Source organism: Pectinophora gossypiella, chromosome Z, assembly GCF_024362695.1.
Source record: "Pectinophora gossypiella chromosome Z, ilPecGoss1.1, whole genome shotgun sequence".
In the NCBI taxonomy this organism is placed as follows: Eukaryota; Metazoa; Arthropoda; class Insecta; order Lepidoptera; family Gelechiidae; genus Pectinophora; species Pectinophora gossypiella.
Genome location: NC_065433.1, coordinates 10,779,218 through 10,789,231, shown reverse-complemented (window position 1 = coordinate 10,789,231; position 10,014 = coordinate 10,779,218). Strand labels below are relative to the sequence as shown.

At 35.0% G+C, this 10,014-nt stretch overlaps 1 protein-coding gene across 3 annotated transcripts; it reads right to left on the bottom strand.

Annotated features, from left to right (window-relative positions):
- LOC126380217 (MOG interacting and ectopic P-granules protein 1-like) lies at positions 1–10,014 on the bottom strand. 3 transcript variants are annotated; one of them, XM_050029474.1, is made up of 10 exons: positions 9,921–10,014; positions 9,682–9,814; positions 8,655–9,137; positions 7,466–8,465; positions 6,659–7,386; positions 6,311–6,565; positions 5,935–6,185; positions 5,734–5,854; positions 5,336–5,636; positions 1–3,542 (listed from the first exon to the last, which is right to left on the bottom strand). In XM_050029474.1, the coding sequence occupies exons 3-9, from the start codon at positions 9,102–9,104 to the stop codon at positions 5,337–5,339; spliced, it is 3,105 nt and encodes a 1,034-aa protein (XP_049885431.1). In that variant the 5' UTR covers positions 9,105–9,137; positions 9,682–9,814; positions 9,921–10,014; the 3' UTR covers positions 1–3,542; position 5,336. The 3 variants fall into 3 exon arrangements, with proteins under 3 accessions (XP_049885431.1, XP_049885432.1, XP_049885430.1); XM_050029475.1 differs by having other exon boundaries at positions 9,932–9,950; XM_050029473.1 differs by having other exon boundaries at positions 9,682–9,969.

Here is a 10,014-nt window from a genome sequence, read left to right as displayed (position 1 = left end):
TTTATGCTAAGGTATCTTTATTACAAATATTTTACGATACCTAGTATTTACAAAATAACAGGAGTTAGAAAGAACTTTTGAATCATTTTCACGTACGTAAATTAACAGCAATATTTCAAACCCAAGTCATCTAGTTCCCTCACAGTGTTTCCCAACCTTTACGCGGAGTTCCACATTAGCAGAAATAATTCAAAGTGAACCGTTGTCTACCTCATAAATATACCTTTAATAATCCCATTCTGTGATCATACAGATCATATTAGAAAAATGAGCTAACTGGTAACGAAACTAACAAACAATTATCCGTTAATGGTTAAGGTATACTTTAATTTTGTAGGTATACTATAATATTGTGTAAACTTAAGTGTTGTACTGTGTATTCTGTGTGAAACATGGCACATCGGTTAGGAATTTCTGCGCTATACAAATAAAATCATACACGCATACGCAAATAACGAAAGGAAAATACAATAAAACTATTTAAATTAGTTTTCAACTAGTCGCTATTTTAAAAATCTTAATTTAATCAATAAATATTTTACCACGCACCTTCAATATTATAAAGAAGTAATCTAAATGATCAGGAATGCGTTACAGACGACACGGTCCACTCGTGTCGATGCTCCGGCAGATGACACGTAACATGCATCTTAACAATTTAGACAATAAAATTATATTTTTATTTAAAACTGTACCTTTACATTGTCTGGATCCGAATGAAAACAACACAAAGATCATTCCACACACCAGTAAAATATTGTGGCCAATTCGGCATAGTATTATGCCAGATTCTCTTTTTTAATAAGTATACAAGCAATGTACATGAAATCTGAAGTATTGTGTAGTAATGTGGATCGCTTTTAGTCGCACTTACTTACATAAAATATTCACGATAGATAAGCAATGAGTAACATCAATAAATAAAATATTACGATTTCGTTACAGAAATATTACACCTTTGGTATCATCAATGTGTGGCAGCAAACAAAAATCTGAAGCATTTTGATATAAATATGATTAAATCATAAAATCTATATTTTCACTGCACGCACAGTGCCCGTACGAGTATATTGTTGACACGTTCACTGTGTAACTGAACATTAGCCCCACATATGGGACATGCATGTATGAGTTTCTAATTGATTGCCCCACATGTGGTTCACAGTGAACGTGTCAATAAAGGGATCGATATATCTCTAGGAGCATTCGTCCAGAGATTATAATAATAAAATCAACTGTGTTAAAATTGTTACTAATCCTAATCATTTATAGTCTATAGGTTATTATTTCCTGTATCTGGTCTGGTAAGTTATATTCTCACAAGTTACAACATAGAGAAACGCAATGTAATTTTCGTAATATTAAAATTGTATTTAAATCCCAGTACTTTTGTCATGTAGTAACAATTATAATAAATACAATATATCAAGATTTGAGTTTTGTAAATATAGCCCCAAACAAGAGTTTACAATTATATTACATAGCCATGAAATGGTAGCAAATTGACTTAGTTCGCCGACAGGTAAAATGGGAATTAAACCTGATTAACATAACTATAAAAATTATGTCACCCCGCGACATCATTACTTTATTCACAATGTGTAGGGAATATAAACTATGTGTAAAGATTTTAAAGTTGAGTTTATACCATTATTCACTTAACTAGCTTCGCTTACACTTTGAAAGAGCCCGATTTACGTCTTCGTACGGCGTAGGCTATTCAATTATATACAGGGTGGCCCAGAAGTTCACGTTCAAAATGAAAAATTAGATAGAGGGGCTCATTAGCTACCAGAGTCACCCCCATGTATGTTCAGCAATTATTTACGGTTTAGGAGATATGACCCATTTTGTACCTTTTTCTAGATTTTCTACCTTACTTCAGAAATAATCATTTTGTCATTATCCCTTTCTTAATATTTTATTTTACTTCACAACTATGCCTAAGGCTGTGTACCGCTCAATCAAAGATAAATCGAAAGTCAAATCAAAGATAAAAAAAAAGTTATCGGAAGTCAAAGTGAGAATTCGACCAAAATTGTTACAGTTGTTAAAACTTCGCCGAAGAATAATAAACACATGAGATTGTCATGGACCCTGAAAGTATTTCTAAAAACTGCTCCATTTAATAGGCTTTTAGAAACATCCAAAAAAAGTACTCTTAATATGGGCAAAAAACTAAGTAATTAGACCTCCAATATTGCAAGACGACGAAGAATTATTAAGAAAAAGATACCGACAAAATGATGATTTCTGAAGTAAGGTAGAAAATCTAGAAAAAGGTACAAAATGGGTAAATAATCGCTGAACATACATGGGGGTGGTTCTGGTAGCTAATGAGCCCCTCTATCTATTTTTTCATTTTGATGGGCCACCCTGTATAATTTCGAAATTCTTCCCACATCAAAAGTCAATTTAAATCATGGGTAGGCACTGGTTTGATAAAAGCAAGAGGCAGTTACATAAATTACGAGCTGTTAACCTCAGTCGAGAACTATTCGATGTCATATTGTTCGTCCCATGGTAAGGATAACTAATTTATAATAATATCTATAGACGGATTCCTTAAACAAGGCAATAACGCAGACTTATTATAACTGCACACAGTATATGTAAACCAAATTGTCTAAATACACTACTCAAATCGCTTCGGAACATGTCATTGCAATATCTTACATCATAAAAGTTAAAATATGCATAATATATTATATCAACACTTTTCCCTGAGGTATGTTAGCAATGAGTGCAAAGTGAAAGTTTATCTATAGTAAAATTAAATGAAAATTGTGTATTTCAGGCATAATACACCCATATTACAAATAATAATAATATATTAAAAATAATGATTAGTATACATTCCAATTCAATATTATCTACTAGATTTGTAATTATATTAACATTTACAATTTTAGTAAAGGTGATCCCAGTACATCACTGCCTTGTATAATTGAATTGTAGTATAATATATTTTTGATATAGACGAGTAAAGGCGTGACTACACATGCCAGTAGCTGGCACATTTGCATGCCACCTTACACGCACCACGGACAAAAAGTCGCCGGTGGGTGGAGAAAATAGGATAAAACCAAATTATGAAGTTGAATATCTGAAATACTATTTTCACACTTGCGTGCTTACTATAGGCATGTATATTCTCGCATTAAGAGATATCAACTTTGGTGTGTACTTAACTATAACGTAGATAGATCATAGTATCAGATTTTAAATAACACATAATATCACTGGCTTTAAAAGCCTGGGCAGTGACTTGAGTTCCTTTGGAACTAGTAATTCGAAAGTGCTTCTACAAATAACCCTACATATGAGAACTATTTGAGGTTCACTTTATTATGTTCCTATTAACACATCAGTAAAAGCCTTAATATCTATAACGTTGAATTTTACGGTACGTTAAATATTGGAATGTACACTAATGTTTAAAAAGGTGTGAGCTGGCTTCGGTCCATAAAGAGTAAAAGCCGTTGGCAAGGGTCGGCCGGCGTCTGCGCCCGCGCCGGCGCACGGCGGCCTGCGCGCTCTATCTGTAACAACGCGCGCATTCTATAATTGCAACAATTAAACAACAGAAACTGTAAAAGTACATTACACTTCCAATACATCGTCGTTCGCCGTTGTACTGATATCACATTGAACTATCTTACAAAGCCAAACACAAGGCATTGTGCCTGCATTATAATTATCATTCGAGCCAGCAAAGCAAATCACTAAAGCATATAATATTACAAAGTCGCAAAGATGTTAGCTTCTTGTACATTGAAGCTTATAATATTTCCTACTACTGAACATAGGTAAAACTCAAACTAAAAAATATATTTATTCAGTGGAGTTACACTTTGAATCATAGATTTTTACAGACTTCAAAAAAGGAGGAGGTTCTCAATTCGACCGTATAGAGTTTTGAAAATGGATAAGGCATACATACTCCATTACTTTATTATCAAGTCATCTATAGGACCTTAAGGAGCGTCACATATTGTCTCATCTACATCTAATATACAGGCTTAAGTGTAGGTTTGACTTTATCATTTAAGCAATGTTATATTCGCACAGCTTTATTGTAAACGCATTAAAAATCAATTTTCATTAAATCTCGTGAAAGTAAAGAAAACGGCTGCTGATTGTTCCGTGCTGCTCATCCATCAACCTACGCAAGACCATGTTCTGTCTAACCCATGTGATGTGATGGGTGATTATCTTTGATATTTATCAATGCTGATTTAACCTATACAATTCAAGAGCATAGATAAATTCGCATAAACATTTATAATCAAATCAATTTGTATTACCATTAATTCTTCAAAGGCTTATTACTTTTTAAACACCCTAGTTTTTTACTTAAGGGATTAGATAACACCCAAAAAAATATAACATTGGTCCATTTCCCGAGGCCGGATCGAGTTGAACGTTACGTCGTACTTGTAAGATGCATTTTTTCATGCTTTGATTAAAATTACGTAACATTGGTTTACACTATAGTTTACGTGTATTATACCTACGAATATAAGATTATCCATAATTGTCAGAGGTTTATTGGTCTTAACCAATGTCTTAACAAACACATACATACATAAACGTCTACTTCCCACTGGAGTAAGCAGAGACTGTTCTATAGAAAAACAAATATGCTTTAACCCTGACATGCATCACAATTTTAAAGTTCGCATTACGCAAGTTCAACAAGTAAAACGATATTTTAAAAAGTTCGCATCAGCTTTACACAAAATATAAGTGTCTTTATTACAATGACTTGTTTATTTATGTACATACGCAGAAATAAGCAAAACAAATAATTTTAAGTAGGTATGCTCAGCATTTTGAAAACTACAAGTTAGCAACCTTTCGTATTCTCAACAATATTTTTAAAACGTCTTGTGAATCAATTGCTATAATTAACTAACCCTTTTAAATTCCTTTTACAAGTATTATGTTTCTGTTAATAAGGTTATAAATAATTCTCTCAGACAACGCCCCGAGACGAAGTTTACGCTTACTCTTAGGCATATTGTCTCTTTTTTAACAGTTGAGTGTTCATCGCCTCCTATTTGTCAGGCTAAAGTAAATGCCATCGAAAGCAAATCTACAATACACTGCAAATAAAGTCGCCAGCTAATTAAAAAGTATTTTACCAAAAAGCAAAACTGAAAGCGAGCCATTCTAATATCCAGTTTCGGAAAACAGCTCGCGTTTCTGTTACAACTATCAATTAATGTTTTGTCAACATATTTTTTTGTAAACAGTTATGAAATAATCGCAGAGAATCAAAACATCAGGTCAACATATCATATTTTTGAGTTTGCATTAGAATATATTTTACCTTATTTTGTTTTAGTAGATGTGGCAGGTTTGATTGGTTGTGGTATAATGGTAATCTCGTCGTTGATCTTGAGTGGTTTGAGGAGCGAGTCTCCGCTGGGCCGCGCGGCCGGCACGCTCGCCTTGTTCTTGTCCATGACGCGCTTGGCTACCACGCTGTGTGCCGAATACACGTGGTTCTCAAACTGCTTGTACATGCCGAATGTCGCCGTACACACCGTACATTTGTAAGAGAGGTGTGCCGGCTTCAGTGTCAGGTTGTGGACCCTCGCTACATGGTTCAACAACTTCCATTGATATACCTACAACAAACATAAAAGAATCAATAAGTACTGTTACCAGGAACACTCCAAACTAAATATGTGGACCAAATCCATGATGAACTATTTATACACTTACCCTGCCACACACTGGACATCTACCAGCATCATTCCCCTTGTTTGCCGCTTCTTGCATGGAACTGGTAACTAGGCCATGTGATCCCAGTAAATGTCGTTCTAAACCTTGATCTGTAAAGAATCTGCAAAAATATACGAATTGTACATTATAATACGAATAATAATAGTACAAAAAATCATAGGTGGGTTTAGAAAGACTTACCTAAATTGACATTTTTGACAATTAAGAGGTGGCCTGTTGTAAATCATCTTGGGATGAATTTTCACTTTATGTATCCATTGCATATGGTTCCTAAGCTGTTCCAAGTCCTTTATATACCCGTCACAGATTTCACAAATAACGAAAGTGTTTTTGGATTGTGAGGTGGGTTGTGCAACCGAAGGCTGCGGCTGTCGTGGTAATGGTGTTATAGAAATAGATGGCTGGTGTATGGATTTGGACTTTCCATTATTCTGAAAAATAAGAATAATATATCTTACCTATGCTTAACTTTGCTTGCCGGCTATTTACTTACATATTAATTCATGACTAAATAATAATAATAAAACAATATGATAAACCTGGATGATATACTCACAAGTGGATAGACATTCGACAGCATGGCTGAGGGCGCGTTGGGCCTGCCGAGCGCGGAGCGGGCGGCGGCTGCGCCGTGCACGGTGCCGGCGCGCGCCGGTCCGGCCAGCGGCGAGCGCCCGCGCGGCCGATATCCACCGCTTGCACCGGCCATTACAGTAGCTATATTGATCGGCGTCCTCACCATGTTATTACTCATTTGACGATTAAACGAATTCTGATAAGAACCCATCATGTTGTTGCGCGCTCTCGCGATCTATAAAAAATAAATGTACTCAATTGATTTATCAATTACTTATTATAATAAGAAATATAACTTAGATTTTCTTAAAAAGAATTGTATTACTACCTTTGGTATCTTTGCAGGAGGTTCCCATTCTATAGGAGGAGCTAAATTGAGGTCAGGTTTGAATTTCTTTGCACAAGCAATTTGATGGCGAGCAAGTTTTCCCTTGCCATTATCTTCAAATGGACAATTGCTACACTGATGATAAGCAGGAGCTCTCTCTAATTTCCCTCGAATTTTGTGTACTGTCTCCATATGTATGAGAATATCATGTGGACTTCGAATCTCATATTCACAAAAATTGCACTTATATACATTGTTTTTCATATGTGGCGTTTCTAAGTGATGATTTAAAACTAATTCAGACTCCGTCTTAAAACTACAAAATTCACATTTCTTCTGGGTATAACTAAATGGTGCGTTATTTTCTTTGCTAAATTCTAAATTTTTCGTAAGTGAGGCAATGGCACTCTGTGTTTCTTTAGTATTATGACCTGATTTCTTTTCTCTATAAAGTTTTCTATTTTGTTGTTTAAGTAAATCACTTTGGACATACTCTTGCACTAGACTTAATCCAATGTTTACAAAAAACTTGCCAAGGGAACAATCAAAATAATTATCTGATTTGCCATTGCACACAGTTAAATCTGTTATATCTTTGATTTCTTCAATTGAATCTGCCTTATCTTTGATAATTTCAGCATCTTCATCACTTAATGTCTCATCTTCAGTATCAGAAGATGTTTCTCCATCCCACAATGGGTCGTCTTCATCTACACCACAACGTTTTGCTGAAAAAAGAATAAGAGAGGTTAAATAAAACATTACGAAATAACAATGTAAGACAACAATAAGGGTATGCTACCATACCTTTTCTTTCAGCCTTTTTCTTTTTCTTCTCTGCAGCTTCAGTTTTCTCTGATTCATCTTCAGATGCTGAAACTTCTTCACCCCTCTCTTTCCTCTCATTTCTGAGTTTATTTTTTACTTCTTTTTCTTGAGTTTGTTTTTCTAATCGTGCTTTTTCCTCTTTAACTCTCTCATCTTCCAATTCCTTGCCTAAAGTATCTACAAATTCTCTAAAAGGCTTTACAGAAGGCTTTTCATACACATATGGTACTATAAATGAAGGTGCCTCAACAACAAACATGTCATCTGTCAAGGATGGCAGTATTGCAGCTTGTGTGTTCTGTGGTGAACTCTGAGAGTTACAACTACTTTTGCTGCTTATAGGCGTGACTGTCGTGCCGCGCGCAATTATACTTTGATATAAGCTCTGAGGATTATTACTAATAGAATTAGTAGTTACATTTTTCACCTGTGTTGATGAACTTTTTCCAGAGTTGGTATCAATGATCACTATTGTGGGTTCTTTCTTCTGGCTGTTTTGATTCATTTTCTTTTTTTTTGCTGCCATCTCAACTAGAGTCTTAGTATCATTGATAACAATAGCTTTAGATCTGCGACTTAAAGGATCCTCCAACTCCACTTCTTCTACATCAGATTCATCGTCGCCATTTTCAAGATCATAATTTTTTCGTTTAACTCCTCTGCTACTACGTCTTAGTGGATGTTTGTCAGTGGAACTTGAATTAGATTTTTCATCATTAGTTAACACACAGTCATCATCACTGGGTACCTCTTGAACTTCTGGGCTAGTAGATCCTTGAGAATTTCCATTCTGGCTTTCAGATCTATTGTCAGTTTCTAAAATAATAACATCATTGCTTTTTGTTTGACCATCCTGTGAGGACTCTTCTCCCTCATCTGAATCTGAATTAATGCTTACAGTATCCTCAGCTCTTGGCCCCTCAGACAATACAGAGCCATATTCATCAGAAGAATCTTCAGATTCAATTTCATGAGTCTCCTGGAATAAAATATATCAACTATTCAAATCATATTATAAATCATTTTTCATAATAAATATTCATTAGTATGTATTATGTAACTATCAACAATTTAAAATCTTAAATGACAAATACCTAACTTAAGTAAATCAAACAAAATAGTTAGTTACTAGAAATATATACTTTTATGGTAAGTATTGGTAACTTACCTCCTCATGAGCATTAACAGTCTTATTGTAATTCTTATCAGAATCTCTATCTTTACTTTGTTCATTTATACTGTGCGTGGCTTGCTGCTCAGTCGAGTCAGACTTCCCCTGTGAGCTGGCCAGAGACTCTGGGTATGATTCATTACTATGGCTACTGTGATTATCTATTAGGTCATTAGAACAATTTTCCTGCTTTGAAACCTGTAACCCATTCTCATCTAACTTATCTGTTTGATGGTCTCCACGACTCTCATCGTCTTTATCCCGGTTATTACTAGATGAATTTTCATTGGGCTCGGACTCCAGGTTTTCATTTCCTTCTACCGTGTCACCTTTATCACTCTTCAAAGGATAGCATTCTTCTGAGGAAACTTCCTTCTCATTAAGTTCTGGGTTAGAAATTGATGTTTCAATGGAGTTTTCCATGGTTCCATTTACACCTCCATTCATGATTTCACTTAATAAGAATCCATGTGAAAAAACCTGTCAAAACAATAACAATGTTTTAGGTTATGTTTTTCATTCTAAGATGGTCATGAGAAGTGGTACAGAGTGACTGAGCGTCATATTTTTTATAGTGAACACCGCCCCCTCCCCGTCGCCCCCCCTCCCCCAGACAAGGCGCTAGCAATCAAAATGGCGGTTCCATGGTACAAGTCAGTGGACCTACGTGTACATAATGTACTATACTAATACATCAAAGGTCAAATCACTACAACGCTTCATATACTAAACGGATATGCACAATAACACCCCTAACAGAGTTTGTTTACGTAAAACAATTAGCTAAAAAAAACAATCTTTCGATTGAGCACGCTATAATTTTTAAAAAACGACAATAGTGTATGAAAATACTATTTACAGCACGAGTCTGTTATAAAATTTTATGAAGATGCATATTGACATCGCTTTTTACCAAGTTTAGAAGGTAAACAATCAATGCCGGCACGGAATTCATTGATAACAAACAAACATAAGTATATTTTCATTAAATAATAAGCAAAAAAAGTAATTATAGTCATTTTACCCAGTTCCGACTGTAGGGCGTTGTAGTTGAGCCTTTTCTGGTACTCGTCCGCTACTTGGTTATTTCAATGGTGGAACCTATTACAGTGAGATTTTCTTCCACCAATTTTACCATAAATATAATACACACTAAACTGTAACAAATGTAAAATAAAAACGAAAGTTCTAAATTAAAACTTTACAAGTAGTCATTAAAAATTAGAAGGTTGAATAATTTTATAAATCAAAAATTTTACGAACGGTACACCTACGAGCACGAACACTTTCTTGCCACCGTTGAAAAAGCAATATGGCGGACGACGACTACGAGTCACGTGACTTCGGTGGTAGCGAA

Excerpts from the sequence above, each read along its gene's own strand:
- LOC126380217 (XM_050029474.1), bottom strand. The coding sequence starts at position 9,104 with ATGAATGGAGGTGTAAATGGAACCATGGAAAACTCCATTGAAACATCA. Across the intron at positions 7,387-7,465 it reads GAAAAAGGCTGAAAGAAAAG|CAAAACGTTGTGGTGTAGAT; the intron begins GTATGGTAGCAT and ends TTCTTTTTTCAG. Across the intron at positions 5,855-5,934 it reads TGTCAAAAATGTCAATTTAG|ATTCTTTACAGATCAAGGTT; the intron begins GTAAGTCTTTCT and ends ATATTTTTGCAG.